Raw genomic sequence first — 26,545 nt, forward strand, 5'->3', positions numbered from 1 at the left:
ACTTGCACTGCCTCAGCAAATAACATCAATATTGAGGCCTAGGTAACAGGAGTTTGTAATGTCACCAGTAACTTCAGGACTCATAAATTCAAAATTAATAATTCTCAATAAAGTGTGTGAAAATGGTAATTAAAGTCAATAACACACCAGAGTGCAAGCAACTGCAAATGTATTGAAAAAATAACAAATATAAACATCTGAAGAAAAAATTACTGAAAGTGGAAAGCAAGTGACAAACACCTCTGACTTATATTGTATCAATCAAAAAAGTGAGGTTCATATAAAGTAGTATAGAAAAAGCCAGCTGCTCCAAGAGTGTGTGACATGCTTCTCTTACAAGTTGTTTTCAGTATCTTTATTGCACTTTTACAATTTCTCCATGCCATTATTAAAATATTCTTCCAGGTTTTCTTCAACAACATTATTCCACATCTTCAGGTTCTATGAGCTATCATTATTTTATGTATTTTATCTCTTTCTATTATTCTATTTTAGCTATGTTTTCTTTATTGTCATTATTCTACTTTTATAAGTTGCTTTTTATCATTATTCTACTCTTTCTGGTATTTTTAGCTTTAACTACTTTATACTTTTAAGTTCTACATAACTATCATTATCCTACTGATCAAAATGGCATCCTTTTATACAAAAAATATAAATCACAATTAATTATATTTAAAAATGTTGCAATTATATCGATTCCATGTTCAATTAAATCATTTCAGTTAAAGCAATTTCTAATAACTGAAACCTTACATTTGAATGAGTGCAAATATCACCTAACACGTTCCTTAGCATTTCACTAAACAATAATACATATACGTATTTCAAAAACAAACCATGAATCAAATACAAAAACACATACATCAATTACACTCTATGGTGAGGATTATATGTATCCATTTACTTTAGAAAAGCAAGTACTTTGAACATACACTACACACACACTACTTTATATACTTACTCTTTTTTTTTGTGTGTGTGTGTGTATTTACTGTAGATTGTAACTAACATATTCCTTTTAGCATGAGCTTCATGTTTGTTCATAATCTCATTTTACTGTGTAATATAATTGATTTTTTTATAAATACTTGGATGCAGTTCATGCATCAAGGAACTGTAATCAAGCTTAATTTTTGAGATTCAACAAATATCTACTTCTTTCACAGAAAGACTGCCACCAACTCAGTAGAGTCACACACAAGAAACATTACTCCTGAAAGCCACACAATTATCATGTCACAGGTGATTTTATCAAAGATTCAGATGCATTACTTTAAGAAATTCTGTCCAGTAGTTCAAGCTTATTGTGTGGATTGATCTTGATAGGTAACTATTGAAATCTAATTTTGGTAGTACTGAATTTTCTCCTTAAATTTACACATTTAATACAGTTATAAAAGCAGCTACTGGTATAACAATGTGTTAAAACAAATTAATGGCAGAAGATTTTTCCTAACTTGAAAAGGTATTTTAAAAATGAAGTTACCAATTAAAGTTCAAGCAATATTTGGTACTCACTTGTTATCCATTCTTCCATTGTACTAACAGATTCTGCTGTCAAATAGTATGTTTTTTTTCCTGTGGAAACCTAAAAAACATCACCATAAACTTTTTAAAAATTTTTAGAATAATAATAAACTACAATGTGTAAATCATTATAACAAAAACCATGTATATAACACATAGCTTTGTTTTATGTTGAGTTTAAATAATGGGTAAATTATTTTTTGTGTGAAAGTTTACATTTTTAGAGTTAAAAGAATTTCCATCTGGTACTTACTTCTAAATACCAAAACCTTTCCTTGATGAGTTGCAGTCTTGCAGTTGAAAACCATGTGATCTTAGATATTGAATGTCCTTGACAAAATGCACAGAATGTATCAACTTACACAGTTATTCACGCTTACACTTTCCACATGGCCTAGTGCATCTGCATCAGAAGAACTAAGATAAGCTCTTCCTGCATATTCCAGACTTCTCAGTTCCACATCCATATATCTTCCACGTTGTGGGGAGGTTGGTGAGAATCTATTTCAGAGGTAAGTAAGTACCTGACTGAAATGTATCTTCACTCTTAAAATGTAATCTTCAGATTGCATGGACTGGCCTCTGAAATACTAAAACCTTAATATCCACAATGAGATGGAGAATGGAGCTGGATAGTCATAAGGACCACTGATTCATCAAAAGTTTGGCTTTTCTGGCATTATCTTCACTTTAGAAAATTGGCATGTTCTAAAATAAGAACACTGTTTGTGGAGATTGTGTGTGACAAGGAGTAAGTACCTATTGGAAATACATTTTCAGTGTAAGAAAAATGTTAACTTCCAACATAGTCTTACCTCCTTTCACACAAATCTAGAATCCTACAGTATGCAAACCTCATACCAAGCAGAAACCAACTGCCTAGAATGAAAAGATGTGCTTCAAGATGAATGAGTCACACAAGACACATAGCTCATCCTTAATAGAAATAGGATGTGGATAACTGCTAATAGTTATGAGAGATGCAATTGAAAGTAAAATAGCATCAAAATTATCTGTATACATATACAACCTCAAACAAACATACAAGGTTCATAACTCATCGTCAGAATTCAGATGTTGTAAATAAAAAAATCGTTATTTTTGTAAAATAATGTAGCATAAACATTGCAGTTATGGTGTGTGGATCTTGTTATATAAACTCAGCAACCCAAATTGTAAATAAACAGAATGTCCTACATCAAGCAATCAGAATTATGGAAAGGAAGTAAGCTTTAGGTCTAAACTAGACAAACTGCCCAAAACAATTGCAGGAATTAGAAGCACAACAAACTGAACCCAGCATTACAATGTTATGGTGTTGCCTCACTTCAACTATAAAGACAGGGTAATATCTATAACCAGCATTACAAGCAGAAATAATTCACTCAAATGTAAATGCAGGGAAGAGACATCTTGCATACAGAATTACATGAAAGACATAGGACATTCACTCAACCATAAAAACAGGGAACATACATCCTGTAGCCAGCATTATGACATACATAGAGTCCCCCAAACCTTAGGAGCAGGTAAAAAACCTTCTGTAACTATAATTAAGAATAAGAGAGGCTTCTACTGCACACAACCATAGAACAGGGAGATGTTGTCCTAAAGCTGGTATTATAGGGAAGTTCCTATCTAGATTGGACCTTCTTCAATTTCCTATTTTTTTTTTCTCTCCATCGTTGTTTGTTTAGGAGAAGTGGAAGAAGGGAAACTAGTTTTGCCCTTTTCTCACTAAGTGGATAATCATGAGCATGAATTGTAAAGCAAATTTCTAAAGTTACCTAGGGTGAAGCCTCCATAGTCAACCACCCCAGAAACTGGAAAGTGTTAAGGACACCCATGTTCCACTGGAATATAAAATTGGAAAATAAATGTGTTGAGAAGTCCAGAGGAATGCCACACTGGAGACAGTGCAATGAGTATCTATGATTCCCTATTTTGAAATACAGACCAACCCCAAGTTATTCAATCAAAAGGTTGGCACAGATAGGCAAAAATCCCCTTCTGTTTTACTTATAAAGTCCATAAGTGATGATCCACCACTGACTTAACTTTTTATATCTAGAAATGTACACACATACACACCACTGTAAAAATCACCACTAGCCTTGCACAACACCTCATCTCAACAGTGAGTGTTTTAGTGCAATCAGTAAATAGTGCAGCTTTGAGGTAAAGCATACCTGACCAGGCAACATCCACCACAGAATGGGTTCCCATTATCAATGGTTAAAACCACGGTTTCTGAAATAAAAATATAAATGAAATAAAGTGATAAGAAATATCCTGGTCAAAGGTAAACTCACATGTGTAGAACTGCCACAGAGGAAAACAACACCCACTAGAAAGAAATACAAAAATTACCTACAAAGAACATTAATAATCAATATGTAACTTAACATTCCTGTAAATTAACCCAGATGACAAAGAACATTTAATTATGTCCTACACAAACAAAAATGGAAAAGAAAAGGCTTAGAGTTCAAAATAACAAAGCAAGTTCTTCAATTACAACAATGAATTAAATGTTACTAGTGGTAATGATATGTACCTGATACAAAATATAGCATAAAGTATTTATTAATAATGAACTAGTTCATTGGTTGGTATTTATTGGTGCAAAGAGAATAGGCAATTTGCACCAAACAACCCCTAAAAATGTAAAAGTAATATTGTTAAAAAATGTAAAAATAAATTAAGGTAAAACAAAACAATGTCATAATTCAGATAAAATATTTAAATAGAATCAAAAAGGTCAATGGCTGGTAAAAAGTTTAAAACAAAATTAAGTTGAACAATGACACCACTGCCAATGACAATGCCCAATGTCAGGGGTAAACCTGTAAAAAAGACATCTCTAAAATGGTGTTGCCACTCACAGTCATAAAACTTGGGCTATTGAGACTTGAGTGTTACAAAGGCCATACATTAGTGGATCAGCCCTAGATAAAATAAAACAATGAATTAAAAAACTGTGACCAGTGCATAGCCTAGCCAAGACAACTTCTTCCTTCTGATCCCTAGGGAAACAAGATGGTCAAAGATGGTTTGATCTAGAAAAGCTTGTTATGATGTTTCTCACTCCAAGTCAACTGCCAACTGGTGTGAAACTGAGCTTTCAATACGGAACCAGAGTCCATATATGAGATAGGTATGGCTGTGATAACATCAGAGCAGACAGACTTAATTATGGTGTCAGCAAGCTCATTCTCATGAATACTGACATGGCCAGACATCCAAAAAAGATAGATGCTAACAGAAGATAGAGAATAATGGGCCAGCCATTGTTGAATATTAACAAAAACAGGATGAGAACTAACATTAAGCAATTCCAGTGCTAATAAAAACCTAGGGGAATATTTTAAATAGTACAATCAGAGTACTGAATAACTCTGCATGATTCAGAGCAGGAGAAATTTATTCAACTGGGCTGTAAACACAGAAACTGTAGAGGGGATCCTGTAAGCAACCCTGAGCTACAACAAACAATGGCAGAGCCCAAAGAGTCCCCTAATTCTGAACCATTAATATAAATGGAAATAGAAAATTATTTGAAAGATGTTCTGCAAATTGAAGACAGTACTTCCAATCAGGAGTATCAGCCCTCTTCAGATGACTCAAGAAAAGTTCACAGGTGGAGATAATAATAAGCCATGGCAGAATTGGCTAATTAGTGGAGACAGCAATGTCATCCAATGACATACCCAATTCAGTCAGCTATGTCCAGATACAAGACAAAGACCAAAAGGGAGAATGGCAAACTATCTATTCTGAAAGAGCATAGTCCACTGAAGAAGGAAGAGACAACCCCAGGATGATGTTATGGTAATAATCAAAGTTTAAAGACATACTGCAAAGAAAGTTGTAAATGTAGGAGGTGCATGATAGTATATAAATGATGGACTGCAAAACTGCAGAAAACCCCATACAAATCAAAGTTCCAGATGATGAATGGGGTCAAGTATCTTCAAGGCTGAGGTCCTGGCAGAACTATAGACCTAGAGACCAAAGACCCACAGTTCAGTTTGGATTGAATGAGGGCATAATAGATTTTGAGTACAGAACATTGAGGCACACCCCAAGAGGTTGATGAGATGACAAGAAGGATATTCAGTGCCTTTGTACACTTGACACACAGCTGCTTGATGTAAGGAATGAAAGTTGGTTTTTAGTCAAGGATAAGCCCCAAGAATTTTACCCCAGTGACCACAGGAAGAACATTATCACCAAGATGGAGCTTAGGATTAGAGTGTATACCCCACTGGTAGAAAAAATACATGCAAATGGTTTTGGAAAAAGAAAAGGTAAAACCATTTGCTGTGGTCCACTTCAACAAATGATTGAGGGCAGTTTAAAGCTGCTGCTCAACAAATATCATGTTCAATCACCGACACAAAATGTGGAAGTTGTTGATAAACAGCCCGTTTGCAACAGTAAGATCAAGTTGTGTAGTGATAGCATCAATCTTTACATTGAAAAGTATGACACTCAAGACACAGCCCTGAGGAACTTCAAGTTCCTGTCTTAAAGTATGAAAAAGAGTCAAGACCCCACAGATTTGGAAATGCAGTCCAATAAAAGTTCTAAATAAAAAAAAGGGTAGATAACCATGCATCCCATGAGTAAAGGTCACACAAAATATCATACATCCACACAGTGTCATAAGCCTTCTCAAGGTCAAATAACATGTAAACAAGTTGCTCTCTCTTGATGAAGGCTTCCCTGATTGAGGTTTCAAGTCTAATCAGGTGGTTCACAGTGGAGCTCTGTCTATGGAAGCCACACTAGGTAAGTGAGAGGAGGTTGTTCGAGTGAAGGAATCAAACAAGACAAGCATTAACCGTACTCTGTAAGACCTTACACATACAGCTAGTTAAAAGAAACTGGATGAAAATTAGAAGAAATTTTGGGAGTCTTCTCAGGTTTATAGAAAGGAAGGACAATACTCTGGGGCCAAGCATCAATAAAAGCATTCTTCTGCCAGTTTCTGTTAAAAACAATAGGATGAATAGCAAAAGAAACAGAAGATAGACAGTGTAACATCTCACAGTGAAATTATAAAGTCCAAATGGTATAATGCCAGACCAATGAAGAGCAAGTTTAAGTTCCACCAGTGTAAAAGGGTGATTATAGTCATACAACAACTGGCCCAAAAGGAAAGAAGTAATCACTATGCCCAAGACTTGATGGCCAAGAAGACAAGGGAAGAAATAAAAGTGTTAAATTCATGAGAAAAGCTCTTGCAGAATATGGAAAATATTCTGAACATCAGCAACTTCCTGGCCATTGGAGAGCAAGATACAAATTGGATAGGAAGTATACCTCCCACTGACCTTTCAAATCTTGTCCCATATGATTTTGGAACTGGTAGTAGAAGAGATGCTAAATGTGAACTTAATCCAAGATTCCTTTTGACATTGACATCTAACCTGCTGAACATGGGCCTGCACCCACTTTGAAAGAGTGGGATACCTGTGGAAAGCAGAACTCCACCATGGACCAGGTTACTACGGAAAATGTATTTAGGTCTTAGAAATAGATTGAGCAGCTGCTTGGACAATATAGCAGTCATTGTTACCACATAGTTGTCTTTTAATAGCAGATAGATGATGACAGAATCAAATTGAGATAGTGGTGAAAGAGGGCAATTGGCTAGTTCAACTTCCACCAAGGCACACAAGTCAGGTGGCATCAAACATGGCCAATCTTCCTCAAAATGACAGAAAAATGATCACTTCCCTTTGGATCACTGTCAACCCTCCAAGAAAAGTGAGAAAAAAGTGAAGGAGAAACGAAAGAGTGACTAATAGCAGTAAAAGACTAGCAAGGTACATGAAAATAACCATTAACCATTAAAGAGAGAAAGGTTGTGATCTGCCACTTTTCTTTATTAGAATGAGGTCTGTTGCCCTGCATGGATCCTGTCCTGGGTTGAGTAAGCAGGTCTCTATCATAAATATAGATTCCAGCTAATGAGAATGTGAACAAATAACCATTCTACACCTAGGGGCTGAAGCTGGTGGACCCAAGCAGACACCAGAAGTCAGGAGACAAAGAAAGTGAACTCTGACAGTCACTGGAAAGAATAGTGAGGACAGAGACAGGAGTAGACTCTGACTAGTCAAATCAGTTATCCATAGAGGGTAAAAAACTCTTCAGATGGTTTGAGAACAATTCTGTTGGAAGCACAAAGAGATCTATCTGCACTTCCAATGTATCAGTAAAACCTAGTGCAGCAGCATATGTCCAAGATGCAGTTGGGGACAATAACCTCCAAGCTTTGGGATAAGAAGTATCATGTACAATTCATAAACATTTTACCTGTATCTCCTCCATCCGCTTTGGCAAGATTGATAGTAAGAGGGGTATGATCCACCACAATTGATGCAGTAAGGATCCAGTTGACATTCAAAGGTGTGATAGTCTTTGACACAAAAAAAAAAATACAAGATGCCTTTGAAGGTCCAAACTGTTGACACTGGAAACATCAAACTGGGTTAAGAATGCACAGCCATGGATGCAATGATGTAAATATTAAAGTCAAGAAACTGATCAGCAACATAATTCGCCCTTGTGAGTGATGATACAGCACACAGCAGAAATGTCTTGACTGAAGAATCCAGAAAGGCTCTTCAATTGAGGAATGTTATTCAAATACCTCTCAATGATCACTCCTTGGAAGGAATTCAGAGTAGCATGAAGAGTGACCTCAATAGGTGTATTCATAATGATTTTCAATCTCAGGAAGAGTTCACTATGTGTAAGAGTAGATGTGTAGGATCCACCAAAACTTCAGAGGATAACTTCCTGATGGACTTGGAAGAACCAGCAAGCTCCTCTAATCCCTTTAGAATGAAAAAGGGATACATTTGCCCTAAGGATTTATCAGATAAAGAGTGAAGAATTAAAAATCAAGGTAAAGGATCTGGCAGTGGTGGTAACTGTGTAACAAAGTCATCTTTGCATAGTCATTTACTTATACATTTTTTTTCACTATTTTATTTTTCTGGAGGATAGAGGGATAATTAATAAAAAGAGATTGATTAAGTGCCCACTGACTCCATCCACCAAGAAGTCCTATAAGGGAACACACAACAATGCAAAACAAGAACACTATGACAATATCAGGGTTTCATGAGCACTGCAACAGACACAGTGTCCACAACACCTACTGAGAATGCCCAGCACTGGTATTCAATTGATCCTAGCACAACAAAACCAGCCAATTCACCCTGAAGGGACCACCCCAAGACCATTTACCTACAGGATTTCAAAGCCAAAATGGTCTTTTGAGGTTGGATCCCTCAACCACCAGGATCTTCTCCTTCCCTTCATGGGTCATCACACATAACAAACTTATGGGTGAATGTTCAGGTTCAATGAAGCACAGAAACTTCCCAGAGAGGCCCACCCACCATACACAGGAATCCACCTTGAAGAGAATAATGAACTAACAAAATACATAATATTAATGAAGACACAAGACAATTAAATTTATCAAAAATACAAAGTAATAATCAATATCTAACTTACAATTCCTCTAAAGTAAGTTAGCTGACAATGGGCATATAAATATCTAGCATACCAAAGTCTAAGCACTGATGACATGAAATACGCATCTCTCCCATGTGCAAATAAGAGCAAAGCCACACAAATGGCATCAGAAGTAGGCCTACAACAAGTATATGAACCTGGTGTGAAGTGTACATATTGAAAAACTTACCACAGATTCAATAGGAAGAAAGGAGAAGAACAATTCTCCACCAAGGTGAGTGACATAGTGGCAAAGCAACCAGTGAAAGATGCCAGAAAAAATGAATCCAAAGTGTCCACTCATTGACTGTATTCTTCACCAGAAACACTGTCAGATTGAAAAGAAGAAGAAATTTCTCGCCAAACATATGAGTCATACTTCCTGAGAATTAAGGCCTATACTTCTTCTGCAGATAAAATCAAATCCAATACCTGGGAAGTCATACCAGTATCAATTTTTGACTATAATTGGAATTCACATTGTTGTTATATTGAATGTAAACACATACAATAATTTATTGTAATTCAGTAATAAGAAATAAATGCAAGAAAAAAACTTGATGAAACAGTGTAAAATAAGACCACTAAAAAAATTGGAATGACAAAAAAATCTCATTTATAAATGGTAGCCACATGTGAAAAAAACACATCTAAACAATGCTGTAACAATAGAACAGGATAGGATTGAATGGGAATAGTAAAGGGAGTTAGTTGTAGGTGGTGCAATACTACTGGTGCAAAATAGTCACATTATATAAATGGTGCAAAACTGACAGGGTATAGAGACCAGTGTACTGATCATAAAAATATTTAAGCAATATTTAGATGACAGAAAAGGATCAAGATAGTTTTGTGTGATAGGAGGTAAGACCACATAGGATAATGCATTGTTAATTTAAATATTAAAATTAATTTATGTGTGAACACCTTTTCATAGAACACTTCAGTTAATTATAACAAAAATAAATATGTATCACATGCTTCATGTTAGAAAACGTTATAATATAATTTTGTTAAAGGTTGTAATAGCATAAAATGCACAATAAATGTAGTAATTGCATAAATTACACACTGTTTTGTAATATTTTCCTAAAACACTTTTATCATTAGTGAAATAACAAAGTAATACAAAGTGAGTTATTAGCCTAACACTGACAATTTTAACTATTTTACTTAGTTCATGCTTACATAACATTTAAATAATAAGGATATTTTACAATTAAAGCTCAGTTCTGAAAACAATATTTACTTCAATACAACCTTTTCAGAGCATCTCATGTGTATCCTAAATTATTGAGGATGAATTTCAACTTCCCCATTAACAAGTCATTGAACACAACTGTATACATCACACAATATTTCATCTTCTTCTCTTGTATCATTTTGACTGTTATCTTTATAATATTTGTACTCTAAAAACTGCAACTTTTTAACTCACAATTTTAAACTTTCCTATCCCATTTTTATGTCATTCTTCTTAAAACATTTTAACTTTTTATTGAAGCAATTCAATTTCAACTCTCATAACTTTCATTAGTGCTATTTTGATTCTTCAATTATTTCTCTTGTTTAATTGATTAATGTCATCAAAATAATTAACTAATCAAAATTAGTATTTCCAATTATCACTCTTTTACATTATTCCATTAATACAATTAACTAAAATATTGCCATTATGACTTATTATTATTTTTCACTAATTCAAAATTGCACAACTTAATTGACCAGTCACAATTTACATAATTATTAGCTAATTGTAATTAGTATTTCTGTTTATTATTAGTTAAAATGATTCCGACTATTCAAGTCATGTTAGAATAATCAATTAGTTGAATACAATCAGTTAATAAGCTTGGAAATTAACTGATTATCAAATTCAACTATCACCTGACTAGGAATTATTCTGTGTTTTGGAAAGAAAAAAAAAGATAAATATTCTGTAAGTAATTCTATGCCCATATTAAGGTAAACATATCTATTAAAATATAATATTTTTTTATATTGTTATTCCACTCAATTTTTTAGAATGACAAAATATGTATAATTATGAATTAGGCTTATTGAAATATTTTAATTTATAAATAGTACAACACAGAAAAGATCAAATGTTACCTCAAATGTCGCTGCCCCTTCAGCTCGATCCACTTTACAAATCTCATTCAATATAATTTGGCCCTGAGGTTTTCTGTGGACATCATTCTACATTCATAGAAAACATTGTACGTTAAAGCACGATCTACTTAATAATTACTTCCTCTATAATTTAAATAAAAAATGCAGAAATTTACTTTCTATCACAACTGAAATATATCAATTCCTAGCTATTTAGTAAGTTCAGTAAATAAAATTATATTTATGATATAAAACGAAGTAAGCATCACAACTCTCAAAAAAATTAAAATAATTTTCATATATTCAATAGTTTAAATTTGCCTGTGTCTTGTAATAGCTAAGGGCTCCATTCTTCAAAACAAACCAGCGTCTTTGCCATGTTTTGAATTTTCCTCCAAGTTTTGTTAGGTATCCACTCTTCTCCAATGATTTCTATAAAATAATTCTTATTGTATTAACTTGCAATGTAATAGCTTACATCATAAAATAGAAACACATCACAATTACTTACAATAAAATTATACTATTAATCACATAATTCTACAAATTCTTATGTATTTTTATACACCAATATTTTTGTAAATTACTAATATTAAAATAATGAAAAATGGCCAGAGGATTGTTTGTTTATTTCTTTTGTTGTCAAGTACAAAGTTGCACAAAGGATTATCTGTGCTTTGCCATCCATGGGTATAGAAACCAGGTTTCTAGTAGTATAAGTCTGCAGAGTGTGCCACTGGGAGGCATAACCAGAGGAAAAAAAATTGCCTTATACAAAGTAGTAAAATGCCTGAAGTAACAAAAGATGTTAAGGGGTGCACAAATTACAAAATAAACAGCACCAAAAGAGTCTATTATAAGATGATAAAACACGACCAACATTAAAAAAATGTACTAAAAAGTCTGATTCTTAAAAAGCATTAAATCTAATACAGTTACAAAAATATCAATTCCTGTACTGAAGCCTAAATATCATATAATTAATATCCATATTGAAAAGTTACAATTTTCCTATACTGAAAATGTATTTCCAGTAGGTACTTCCCTTCTCTGACAATATTAGTGTTTCCTGTTTTGTGCTGCCTTCTATACATGAACTTTTTATAATGTATGCCACAAGCATTCTGCAGCCCCCTATTGGAATCTGTGATTCCAATATCTCTCATGCAAATCAACATGCATTGTCTCTCCAAAAATGTGATGCAAGTGACTCCCTCTATGCACTACTACCAAACTATCACTTCAAAGTTTAGCAGAAGACATAAGCAGTGGAAGGTTGTGAGGAAAAGTGTGATATGGTTCTTCCCTCCACTAATAAGATTAACTAGAATCCCACAGTGAAAAGGAGAAGGGATCAATGCAACAGAAGAACAGATGCACTCACCGAAAGCATTCAAAGAATACTTCTATATATGAGAGAAACAGATCATACAATCTGAGGAGAGGTACCACACCACTTCTTAACTCATTACCTTCTTGTCGTGAACAGTTACTTACAAAGATGGTGGAAATGAAAGGAAGAAGCCATAAAATCATGGAAAATTACTGATTCCAAGGCATGACACAGGGCATTAATTTGCATGAGGCACATGTCAGTATCTTTGATTCCAATGGGGGGGTACAGACGACTTGTGGCATGAATTATAAAATGCTTGCATATAGAGGGAAGCACAGAACAGGTTTGTTTTTTGTTTGTTTTTGGAATTTCGCACAAAGCTACTTGAGGGCTATCTGTGCTAGCCGTCCCTAATTTAGCAGTGTAAGACTAGAGGGAAGGCAGCTAGTCATCACCACCCACTGCCAACTCTTGGGCTACTCTTTTACCAACAAATAGTGGGATTGACCGTCACATTATAACGCCCCCATGGCTGGGAGGGCGAGCATGTTTGGTGCGACTCGGGCGCGAACCCGCGACCCTCAGATTACGAAGCGCACGCCTTAATGCGCTAGGCCGTGCCGGGCCCCACAGAACAGGAGAAGCTAATGTTGTGAGTGAGAGAGAAGCACCATATCAGAAAATTTACCCAAGGATTATCAAGTAAGTGTATGAATAATTCTATAAAAGTTGAATGAAGAGTATGTTTACTCTGTATTTCCGGCATAAGTAAATGATTCTAAGAATAAGGCAGTTCTGATAGCAGCTAAGAAAGCAATATACCTTAGTATTAAAGTCATACCAAAGTGATTTTGTCTAATAATGATCAATATAATCACAAAATTGACAAATAACATATTTATTGAATGTTTTCAAATATACACATTACATCTTGAGCATGTTCCTACAGTAAACAAAAAGTTATTATTACAAATAATCAGCTATGATTTTGGTTTTTATAATATTACCTTTTCCTTTTTAGGGCTTCCTGATGATCCACTTGTTCTCACATTTTGAACTTCTCCTGTATCACTACTTGTCCAATCAGTGGATGTTGTGTCTGGTGGAATGTTATAATCACTTGGAACCAACTCTTCTAGCCCTGTTGCAGTATCTACAACAAGCAAGAAAACATGTTAGATAACATTTCACGTGAAAATCATGACAGCAGATACATTATTTCTAACTTTATTTTAAAGAAATACATGAAAAAATAATATAAAACATGAGGAATCAACTAAGAAAATACAGATCCAACAAAGAGAAACGATATATAATGAATGAGATCCAACACAATAAATTGAGTTAAATTACATGTATGATTCAACATATAAGAATGAGTTCTGACAAAATTAAGGTCTAATGTAAAATAATTAAGTGAAATAAAACCACATTTAGCCTAATAAAATGAAATTTAAAAGAAATATGTTCTATCAAAATTAGGTAAGAAATAAAATGGAATCAGCTATAACACATTTGAATTAACTTTCTTTATTGCTTATTTTTTAATATTTAACAAATAAAATATCATTAAATTGTTTTTTTTTTAAAAACCTAAAATGTACATTTTCGTGGAACTACTGAGATAGATGTCCCATGTCTCACTGGTGTAGGAGAGAGGGTACTACTTGATTTTCCCACTCGTTGCAGACATCTATGTCCATAAAGTGAATCTAAAGGCACAGTCTGTGATGAAGCTCTGACTTCTTCATTATCTGAAGAATCTGATGATTCGCCAGTGAATGGAGCTGATCGAATCTGGGATGGCCTCTAAACTCATAACAGTAACTTAGTTTAGTCACTCATAAGAACAAAATATAGAATACACATAAATATTTTGAAACACATTTTAATAGCTTGTGATAAACAGAAATTTAATTTTAAATATACATGTTTAATAAAGAGATGTCACATAAGAAAATGTTAACAAGGCAATGTATGGGTACAGTTTATATTTTCTTAATGTTGTAACTAATTTTAAACCTTTTGCAAATTGAACTGCAAAAAAAACAACAAAAAAACACTTTACATTAACTATGTACTGATAAACCCTTATGCAAAATAACTGTGAAAAATTCAAAATCCATTGTCGAAGAGCCAAATCGAAAAATGAGTTATGGTTGATACTTCTGATCAAAGTCAGTTCAACTTCCTCTCAATGCACCATTGCTGATACCCTGTTGATAAACATTGATTGCAGGACTAAGGAAAGACTAAAATATCTAAATAACAACCTTAGAAATTAAACCCTGATGCCATGTAAAAAACTGCATAGCCTCTATTTATTATATTAAGTACCAAGACTGCAACGTATCAACAAAGTATCACTTGTTGACATTTATAACTATAAAAACAAGAAGACTGGACTTGGTCGGTATAAGGTGCAGTCACAGTACTTAATATGTGACACATTTTATGCAAATATAACTCAGATTGAAAAAAAAAAAAAAGCTGCTTGAAGCTTCAGCTTCTGAATAGCCAGGTGTACCATGTCAAATTATGGCTGCCTCCCCAGAAATGGCCTAGGTGGATGTAGTGGACACTCCGGAAGACACTGCAGAGACAGAAACCAGGTCTTAGCTTCCAAACTAGTGCTACCAAAATGACTCAAAAATTGTTTTGAACAAATCATATTTAGTATCCTAGGTAATGTATGAATTGGAGGGAAACCCCAGTTATAATCCCATCCCACCATGACAGAATGCATCCACTGTAAAGCCTGAAGGTGAGGTACTGAAGACCATATTGCCAGTAGTTGGGTGATTCAAAGAGAGGCCAACCCACCAATCAAACTTGCAAAATGAGAGCCAATCCAACCAAGTGTTGTGAAATAGCCTCTATTCTGTTGGGAAAATCTTTCTGGAATAGGACAACTGATCTGCTACTATAGATATCATCCAAAGAACATGGCAAATTAGTATGGTGATATGATAGGAGTAATCTCAAGAAAGAAGGTCCAAGGTTTGAAAACAAGGAGCCCTGGATGAGAAACACATGACACCACCATGGAACTGTCAGAGTGAAGCCTGACGATTTTCTCCTTGATAAGCCCAGACCACAATTCATTGTCTTTTAAAGAGTAAGAAAGACTAAAACATTGTGTAAGAAAGCCTTGTCATATATGCGTAGATCCTGACTGTTGGTATAAGTACTCCATACCTGAAGCATGATATTTGTGAAGAAATGGAACTCTGAGTGAAATAGTAGTAAAGGAACCCAGATATTAGTAGCATTGCAACTTAACAACCCTTTGATATCAAAAAATTATTACAACTATAATCCGTTGGTTGCACAAAGACCATGAAAAGGATCTCTTATGCTTCTGTCCTGAAAGCATGAGAGACTTAAGAGATGTCCACACACCCAGAAGAGGAAGAACCATCTGTGCAGTCAGAGAGATGAGTAAGACTTAGTTTTCCTGTTCCATAGCATGAAGATAGATGAGATTTAGCTGAGCCCGATTGTGAGACAAGATGTAAAATAAAAAATATCCAAACTAACAACATATTGTACTGGAGCAAGAATATGTCTCTGCCCTGTAGCCTCTGAGCCTCCCAAGGAGGAACACCAAGAAACCACATATATGTTCCCATCTCACTGCTAATAATGTCACTGACAGTCTTAACCAATAGTGATCCCCACAATTGTTGTGTGATTCCAGATTTCAGAGATGGAACAGGAGAGATCACATCTACCTCCATGCCAGAAATTAACTTCATGAAGGGATTTGCCCATTGGTATATTTTTCTTTTTACAAAAATCAGCAAGATAACATGGAAAACATTTAAAGTATTTTCCAATGATCATTGTACTGAGAAACCTATTAGTGATGCTTTGTTGAGCAAACACGGTAATATTAACTGAATGAGGTGCTTATATACAGAACCAGGAAAGAAAACACATTAATGTAGGTGGAGAATGTCATGAGATGAATATCACTAAGGGCAATTAAGTGGGGTATAAAAGACTGGAACAAGCAAGAAAAAATCAGAAAAATGCTTTAGCAGTCAAATAATGGTTGTGAGTGTGAAGGTATATTTTGGAATGATCCCTTGGAGTTTTAAGCATTTTGGCAAGTTAGTATCCATTACATTGCTAAGCATAAAACATTGGAGAATAAAATAAATGAGCAAGTTCTTGGGTGTTTAATTATTTCAGTGGTCTTGCACCTTTGGTTTTATATCATGAGTATTCAACAGTTTGAGATTAAAGAAAATTTTAATAACTTATTCAGCACATTAAAAGTATAAAGAAAAGAGGAAAAGAACAAACTATTAAAACTTGAATAATTTTTGCATCAAAAAGAAAGCAACTCAGCAAATGGTTTTCGAAAAAAAATTAGATAATTATACAAAACACAGTAAATGTGTCAAATAAAAAATAGTCAAACTACTGAATAGTATGTTAAAACTTGAATACATTTTTTATGGTGGAAAATATTAAGCTATCAAAAATAGTCCGAATAGTGAATAGTACATTTAAAAGTTTAAAATCAACCAAACCTTATTTAACATTATTTTTTTTAAAACAACATAAATGTAAAATTATTTTTAAGAGATATTGAAATATATACAGTATGTTTGAGATAGCACTAAAACTTTAAAAATTCATACGTTATATAAATAGTTCCTGTAACCAAAAAATATTAAAGATTACCCCTTTCACTGTAGCATAGACTGGAATGCTTATGTCTGTAAATGCTCCATTAGAACACATCTTCATTGAGTTTACTGGCAAACCTACAAAGGAATAGCACAACATAACACATTAATTAATCTTTATGTTTCACTACAAGGATGAAATATCCTGTGTAAAAGATCTCCCAGTTTAAAAAGATATACTGCAGTTAATATTACATAATATTAAATAATTTCAAAAATGGTAATAGCTGCAGCAGCTCAAAAGATAAACCTTTAAAAATGAATGTTTATTTCAAAATATACTACATCATTATAAGGTATTCACATAGTATATTTTGTGTTTCATACATTAGGTCTAAAATTCATAAGAGTTAATATCTTATAATACATTTTTTCTACTTAAGTGCTAAGATCTCACTTTTTATAATATTTTAACTAAACACATATTTTAATATTTCCCATTTTATTAATGGAGAACTTCATAGCAGTGACAAACAATATTCATTTACTGATTCACTCAGTAATTAAACATTCTACCTTTCGAAGCACATTCATCCTTGAAGGTATTTATTCCATTGACAGCTATTTCATAAATTCTGCTTTCCTGCAATTTTTGATAGATAGCATTAGTTCCCAACTCAAAACTTATGAATAACATACTTTTGTCACTATAGCATTAATTAATACATATTACTTTAATTAGCCTAATCAACAGTTTTGTGTGTTGTATTGTGTTTGTGTTTTCTTATAGAAAAGTTACACTGGGCTATCATGTCCACTGAGAGGAATCGAACCCCTGATTTTAGTGCTGTAAATATATAGACTTACTGTTCTCCCAGCACTGGACGTGTGTGTGTTGTAAACTAACAAACTATTTGCAAGCTTTTCTTTGCTTTTGTGAGATAATTAATGTAACCAGAAACAAGCATATTTTTAAGTTCTATAAATAATCTATGTGTTAAGGATCAATCTTTTCTTTAAATACAAACTACAAATTATCAGTAACCCTTATATAGATTTGAAATTACTATTATTGTAAATGAAGTGTGACAATTAAGCAACTGATCTATTTTCATCAGCAAGCTGAATCCCACAGACTTTTGATAAACAATGTGTTAATAACAACAAATGCCATATAAATAGCTCTATAACTAATATATCCCAGGAAATATAATAATTTCAATAGTAACACAGACTTTTAAAAACAAAATGCAAATTAGCAAGTTACCAATTTTAAAAAACACAATCACAAACAAATAAGCAATTTTAAAATAATTTTTCAAGCCATAATAATAATGTAGCAAGCACAGTATTGTACAATAATATAATCGTACTGACAAAATATTAATGCAAATAAAAAATAAACAAATAAATTGAGCAACATAAAGCACTAACATACGTTAGAAATGGAAAAACTTAAGTCCAAATATGTTAGACAGTATAAATAAATCTTAAATCATCAGATAAATTAAATAGGAAAGAAAAGGTACGAATTGAACTAGTTTGTTTATAAAGAGTAACATGAATATCTGTTTTATTCTTCATCTGCTTGGGATATGTAATAGTTATATGGGAGATGTGATTGGAAGCCTTATCTTGGCTTTGGCCCAATTTCCAAGATGGATATCCTTATTGACAATATTGCTTGCAACACATACATGGCTTATGCCACTGATCTATGGGTTCATAGATTCTCTCTTGTTAAAAGACCCCCACACTTTGCTTATCACAGCTGGGTTTCAACTTGTTTAGAGTGAAAAGATGTTCTGGTTTTTATGGAATAAACATGTTTTTCTGGTAGTTTTCCCAGTGTCCTGGAAGAAGTTCTCAGGATGCACAAACCACCCCTATCTTATGATAAAGATGTCAAACTGTCAATCACATTGAATCATGAAATGTAAGAGGTCTACTTGATTTGCTCATTGTTGTAATATGTACTATTCTGCCTCTAAACTGTTTCAGAAGATCTGTCTGCATATGGTGTAAAACCCAGGTCTGAAGTAGAGACAGTTAAGGCAGTGCTCATCTTCAAAATACACTTTAGGCAATCATGTAGTGAAATCTATAACTATTTAATAGAAAAAATAAACAAAGAGAATTTTTATGTCCCATTCATTTTTCACATATGTGTAAAAAGTTTCAAAGTAATGCTAAAAGTAATATGTTTGAAAAACGTTATAGGTTCTTAAATAAATCCAGGTAAGAATTAGTTTAAGTTGAATTGGATAAAGTGAATAATTAAAGATTTCTTGGAGGTATAATTTTAATACTTTGATAAATATTTTGGATCTATCTCCAAAACAAAAACAGTTTAAGTTATTTCAATGACAATATTAATATATTAATATATTTGTATTATTGTTTGCAAAATGAGAAACATTCAGCATTTATATATGAATTTTCATTTGATTCACAATTTCACATTACTCCCCCCCAATATACTTCTGCCTATGCTCATGTTTATTAATAGTGGTAATCAAATAGAAATACATATTCAATTAAGAAAAATTGGGCACCTACTGATAGTGGGTAACTGATACAAATATTATAATGTTTTAACTAACCAATTTCTTCAACAGCAGTCACAAAGCTATGTTCAATTTTACTGCAAAAAAAACAATACAAAACTGTTACATGACAGCCTACAACCATTTTAAAAACTCCTTATCTCAGGTGCAAAATCAAAATCAAAATGTATTTGTGCATACATCACAAACTGTAGACAAAGAATCACTAGAGTTGTACAAATGGATAAATGACATTTCACCTTTCATTTACTAATAACAGAATAAAAACATGGATAACTATATGTAAAACTTGGCTCTAAGTTGTTTGATTTATTTAGAAAGGTAAAATAACATCCATAGTGTGCTTTAATATTATTTCTGACTTCATTCAACCCACTACATTGCACATCTACCCCACTGAGCAGTGTTCCAAAAAAAATGCAATAACCCACCAGTCTGTTTCAATTCAAAGAGTATAACAACATCTTCATTTATTTTTCTTGGCCTTAAAAATAATTGGATTTCAATTTATTTGAGCACCACTGACGTGATTCTCATAGTTGCCACTGTAATTCTTTAAAAACATCTATAAATTGCAAACTACAAGTTAACTATAGTCAAACATGACACTTTCCATTATCTTGTAAAGTCTATATCACAATGAACCCAAACTATTTTCAAAATAATATATGAGCCAGTCCCATTTTAAATAAGAGTTCCAATAAAACAGAACATTCAGTAAAGTTTGGAAAGCATACTGATAATGTGTCAATCAGTGTTCTTGTAATATAAAACTGTGATTATTTTGTAAATAAAGCTGAATGTAAAAAAAACAATGAAATGTCAATTACAATAATGAGGTACTTCATGTGAAGAAATTTTCAACTTGTGCTCAAGTTATAAAAAGTATAATTTGAACAACACTGATATATACACATGACAGTGAAACACTATTATCCCAAATTTTTGCTGAACCTAATACCTCCTTCAATTATACACATTTTCAACAAACAAACTAGTAAGTCAAATCCACCCTGTGTTGAAAGGAAGACCTCATACCCACTGCAATCCAGTGACATTAATGGCATAAATCATTCACAACACAGTATCCATGATTTTTTTCTAAAATGTTAAGCACTGATCAAGAATTTTGAAATTTGCATTTTCTTTGCTAGGAACATGAAAAGTCCTTAAATCAACATTTTTCTACTACTAAATTAATTTTCACTTATTAGTACTGGAATAGATTAATTTCTTACATTTCATTACCAAGGTATGGAGACACATCCATAAGAGGGAAAGACTGATTTGGATCTCTTAATTTGTTTCAGTATCAGACTATCAGTCCAATGAAATATGTATATCAATAAGCAGGCTAAATTTATGTTTTATAATTACCAAAATATTGATTTTTTTCCACCACAAAAATATGTTTAGTTTTTCAGACTATTGGAATATTATGAATTATTAATTAATATAATGCCTTGTATTTACTAATGCCTTTTAATATTGACAAATGTAAAATAAATGTACCCAATGATTTAGGTGCTATAACCCAGTGAACACCAGTCATGGATAAATAATGTATTATTAGACAAACTTAAACATAAACCCATACCTTATTTTTTAAACTTTAAAAAACATTAACCTTTTCTGACATTCAGACCTATATAAAATATTCATTACAGTCAACAACCAAATAAGCATAACATAAACTAACAACAATGATGTAGTTTCTCAAAAATGTTGTGAGTAGTGAGAGAGATTTGTATTGAAAGAGGATATAAAAGTAAACTTCCTTATCATAATTTCTTTGATTTCTCAAAATGTTTTTATTCCACATTCTATCAGAAATTCCAATGTACATCAGTGATTGTTTTGTATAACAATTATACAACTGGAACAAGAAGTTACTAAACCCAAAATAAAGGGTGTATATTAATGTACAGAGGGAAATTCCATATAAATAATGCAGCAAGTAAGTATGAAACATTAAGAATTCTTGACACAAATATTAACCTAACAAAGATGTCTAGTGGTGTGGTTGTGTATAAAATCAGAAAAATTTGTAGTAGTGGCTGAATGCTTAGGGATTCCTTACTTAATGAATATCTCAACAAATGTACTTGTGTTAGTAGCTTAACCCTTGGATGCTAGCATTCCATTTTCGATCATTAGCATAACTCGTTCTTTAGATAAAATCTTCAATGCTGCAAGTATGAAAACTTAAGAAAAACTGTAAGTGGGCGGTTTTAAGGTAATTATTAGAGTTTTTCATTTTTATTAAATATACAGACAATTTATTTAAGATACTAGATATTCTTTTCTTTTTGATAATAATTGTAGATGATAAGTAATTTAATCTATATATCAAACACAAAAACAGAAATTACCAAATATGTTTCATTTTGATCCTCAAATTATCAAGTTGCTTTTACATACTATTCACTAAAAGTTACACTTGGACATGGGTGCCCATAGGAAGGAGCATTTAACCCCCCCTTACATTTTACAAAAACTTGCATGTATTATGATACAAACTTAATATTATACTTAAAATAAATATTTTTAGTAATTTTTATTAAAACTGTAAATTAAACACACATAATACATATTATTTTAGCGTCTTGACTTACACTGTAAAAGTTAATCCCCTACATACATGTTTTGTCCCCCCTCTCCCCCAAAAAAATATTTCTATAGGTGCCCATGAACCTGGGTGACTTAATCAATGATCTATAAGCAGTGATTATATTCATTAGTATCACATACACTAATCACTTCATCAAAATTATGCTTAAATTGATTGTCATGAAAATAATAAACTAACTGAAATTAGTGTTTCCAGTTATCACTATCTCTTACTATACAAATTGTCCAAGTAATGTTGGACAAAATGTTGTTGTTAATCACAAAACTACATAAAGGGTTATCTGTACTTTATCAAGTTTTAGCCTTACACATGGTTATTTGTTTGGTGTTTTTTTTACTCAGTATGTTCAGCTTTGGTCATTTGAGGAGAAACTGCTCATGATTTGAAAGTCTTTAGTTCAATTCCCATTGCTTTCTCTGTCTTTGTTATGTCAAAACTACAAGTAACTGGTAGAAACAACTGCAAACCTTTTTTTCCTTTTGAAATGCTAACTAGAAGGAAGGAAAATGGCTTGCCACCAACTTTATTCTAGGTTTAAGAAACACTATATATATACTATTCTATTAGCACATACCACTAATCATCCAGTGCTAATAACATTGGGGTTATTAGCATTGGGCAGCAATGAGTAAAGAACTAATAAAAGTTTGGTGATATCACTCATTTTCTATGTAAAATATACAGAATAAATCACCTACAATAAGTTAGATTAACAGCAATATTGATGATTTTATTTTTGTATGACCAATAAAATGATGCAACCACACAGAATTTGTTGCATAAACAGTTTTTTAAAAATGTGATTACCTGTAAGGTTAGACTGCACTGGTAATATCAGGGCTAAGATAAAATGTTTTATGTTCATTGCAAGCAGGAAATCAAAAATAATTATAAAAATGTTGAAATTGAAATAGTTTTGCCAATCAAAATATAAAATATTTAACAAAATATCATTCCCTACCAATGGTTTAGTTCAATTATTATATACTCACATTATTGTATTAATAACAACAAAATAAGGTGAATTTAGCTGAATTTATCTAAGGCTTTAAAGTTGAATTTCATTGGGGATAGATGTGCATTCCTTTGAGTTAAGCATCAAGGGAGCAATGTAAATCCCAAAGAATCCTCCAAACTCAATTTTCTTTTATTAGACTGGCTTTTAGGATTTACCATAGGTTAGGTCTAGGTTCAAACTGTTAAAATAGAGCCTGTCGATTGGACTCTATTTCTAAATAAAGAGTCTTTTAGAAGCTTGTTCTAGCTTAAATAATTTACTTTAGCATCATGTAAATAAATAGTGATTGTTTAACTAAAGAATAAACAATTATTTTATTTTCTAATTATAATACATTCTGCAGGATTTAAAAAACATACTTGATTTTGTAGAAATCCACTAGATTATCAATATAAAAACCACACAATGCAATAAGTGATACAATGAACTATACCTCTTGGGAAAATAAAGTTAATTTTATTTATAAAGGCAGTTGTTGTAATTCAATGGTTCCTCTAGTATTTGTCTTACTCATCTTATGAGTATCATGAATACACACATTACAGATAACAGATTTATTACATATCATCCTCACTTTTTATCAAACAGCAGAATAATCTTAATGTATTTGTTTGTACAACACAAAGAATGTTACACATTAATATTAAATATAACTCACCCATGGTGGAACATGATGTTTTGGAGGACTTGGGGGATCACCTTCTTCTATTGCATCTCCAGTAGCCAAATAAGGAAGTTCATTACTTGGAGTGTAAATCTCTGCATAGTCATGAAGTTCATTATCTGCAGACACCCTCTTCCTCCTGTCACCCTCTACATCACAACTTTTCTCAATGAACAGAGTATTTGTGCTGTTCTGTGTCTCAGGAATCACTAAGGCGAGGTCATGTATTCCTGTAGTGTTAGTGGACCAATTCAAAAGACTAGTAGGAGATTCTTCCTCTTTATTCAAAAGTCCAATTTTCTGTCGAGGAAGAGGAACAGGCTTTATTTTCTGTTCTGACTCAAGCTTTTGTGCAAGTCCAGGTTCTTTAGTGCATACAGAATTACTTGGGTGGATCCTAACATCTTCACCAACCTCCACATCACACATTCTTGCAATAACTTGATCAAGTTCATCAGTTGGAGTAAAATATTGTGGATTTTCTATGATGTTGTACTGTGAAAATGTTACATTAGTTATATGCGATTTCTTTTTAGAGTAATCTACTTTGGCATACATAGCAAAGTTTGGTAAAGCATCTTCCACTGGAAGAGTGTCTATTTCCTGTCGTTCACCACCATGTTCAATAATCCATGATGGCACATCTAGTTTCCTTTCTAATGGTCCTTCTTCTGTGTTAAGCACTTCTCGGTCTGTTTCCATATCCTCAGGCAATACCTATGAATAGAGTAAACAAACCAGACATAAAAAAAATTAATACCAGTGAATAATACCCAAGTTACAAATAAATCATCTACATTTTTAAATATCAACTGATTTCAAAATAATAAAATGATAGTATGGGGGAAAACATCCAATTTCAAACTAAAGCAAAACAAAAATACTTGATAAAAAATCATATTGTAATGTACAAAAAGCAAACAATAAGTTGGAACATACAAATGGCTATACAAATTGAATTCTGGAGTTAACTAATAAATGCTTCTATTTGTAATTTTGTTATAATGTTTCTTGTTGTTGTTTTTTAAAAATCATTATTCTGGTACTGTTATTACACACACATACACTGCTGACCAAAATCTTAAGGCCAATAAACATAAAGAAAAAATATGCATTTTGCATTGTTAGACTCAACCACTTATTTGAGTAGAGCTTCGAAACATGAAAATAAGAAAAGGGAAAATAAAAAATAAAAACTTTTTAACACTTAATAGGGAAAATGTAAACATTATGAAATTAGCCTGAATACTAGCTGGTTAAAGGTTTAAGACCACACTGAAACAAAGCGTTAATCAGTAAACACGTAACAAAATTTAGTCATTTGTGTTCAAGCATTAGCATTGTCAACATCTCCCACTGACATCTCCTGTGTTACATTGAGTAAAAACATGGCAAATGCTAACAAAATTTGAACGTGGCAGAATTGTCGAGCTGCAAAAGCAAGGTCTCTCTCAACGTGCCATCGCTGGTAAGATTGAGCGTAGTAAAACTGCTGTTGCAAATTTCTTAAAAGACCCTGAGGGATAGAGAACAAGAATTTCAAGTGGTCAGCCCAAGAAAATTTTGCTTGTGTTGAGCAGGAGGATTTGATGGGTTGTCTGGCAAGACACCAGATGATTGTTGAACCAGATTAAGGCCCTTATGGATGCAGAATGCAGCTCAAAAACAATAAGACGGTATCTATGAGAGAGAGGCCTTCAAAGGCTACGCCTCCTTCCACATCACGAAACAGCTCAATTAAACTTTGCTGAGAAGCACCAAACATGGGAAGTAGAAAAGTGGAAGAAGTTTTTGTTCTCTGATGAGAAAAAATTTAACCTGGATGGTCCAGATGGCTTCCAATGTTACTGGCATGATAAGGATATACCACCGGAGACATTTTCTACATGACACAGTGAAGAGGTTCCATCGTGATCTGGGTTGCTTTCTCCTTCCATGGAACAATGGAGCTTCAGGTTATACAGGGGCTCAAACAGCAGCTGGCTACATTGGCATGTTGGAAAGAGCATCCTTATTGACTGAAGGCCCTCGTTTGTGTGGAAATGACTGGATCTTTCAGCAGAACAACACTGCAATCTATAATGCCCGCAGGACAATGGACTTTTTCATGGTGAATAACGTGATTATTTTGGACCATCTAGCGTGTTCGCCCTAACTGAACCCTATTGAAAATGTTTGGGGGTGGATGGCAAGGGAAGTCTATAGAAATGGACGTCAATTCCAAACAGTGCATGATCTTCATGAAGCCATCTTCACCACTTGGAATAACATTCTAACCAGCCTTCTGCAAATGCTTATATCGACCATGCCAAAGCGAATGTTTGCAGTTCTTCGCAATGACGGTCGTTCAATTCACTACTGAGACCTCTTGTTGGGCATTTCCTACCCTGTTTAGGACTTCTTTTTGGTATGGTCTTAAACTTTTGACCAGCTAGTATTTAAACTAATTTCATAGTTTTTACATTTTCCCTATTAAATGCTAAAAAAGGTTTTTATTTTCATTTTCC

General features: G+C 33.1%; 1 protein-coding gene across 7 annotated transcripts in view; it reads right to left on the reverse strand.

The window, feature by feature from the left end:
• The window catches only part of LOC143225970 (uncharacterized protein CG43867-like), a 129,881-nt gene that overhangs the window by 54,618 nt on the left and 48,718 nt on the right, over positions 1–26,545 (reverse strand). For all 7 annotated transcript variants that reach the window (XM_076456242.1, XM_076456241.1, XM_076456239.1 and 4 more), the window contains 8 exons: positions 24,033–24,755; positions 17,734–17,800; positions 17,213–17,295; positions 14,122–14,326; positions 13,525–13,670; positions 11,503–11,613; positions 11,182–11,268; positions 1,522–1,591 (listed from right to left, as the gene is read on the reverse strand). In XM_076456242.1, the coding sequence (XP_076312357.1) occupies positions 1,522–1,591; positions 11,182–11,268; positions 11,503–11,613; positions 13,525–13,670; positions 14,122–14,326; positions 17,213–17,295; positions 17,734–17,800; positions 24,033–24,755 (1,492 nt within the window). The remainder of the gene's footprint in view (positions 1–1,521; positions 1,592–11,181; positions 11,269–11,502; positions 11,614–13,524; positions 13,671–14,121; positions 14,327–17,212; positions 17,296–17,733; positions 17,801–24,032; positions 24,756–26,545) is intronic.

The sequence above is a fragment of the Tachypleus tridentatus genome, chromosome 9 (assembly GCF_004210375.1).
Source record: "Tachypleus tridentatus isolate NWPU-2018 chromosome 9, ASM421037v1, whole genome shotgun sequence".
Lineage (NCBI taxonomy): Eukaryota > Metazoa > Arthropoda > Merostomata > Xiphosura > Limulidae > Tachypleus > Tachypleus tridentatus.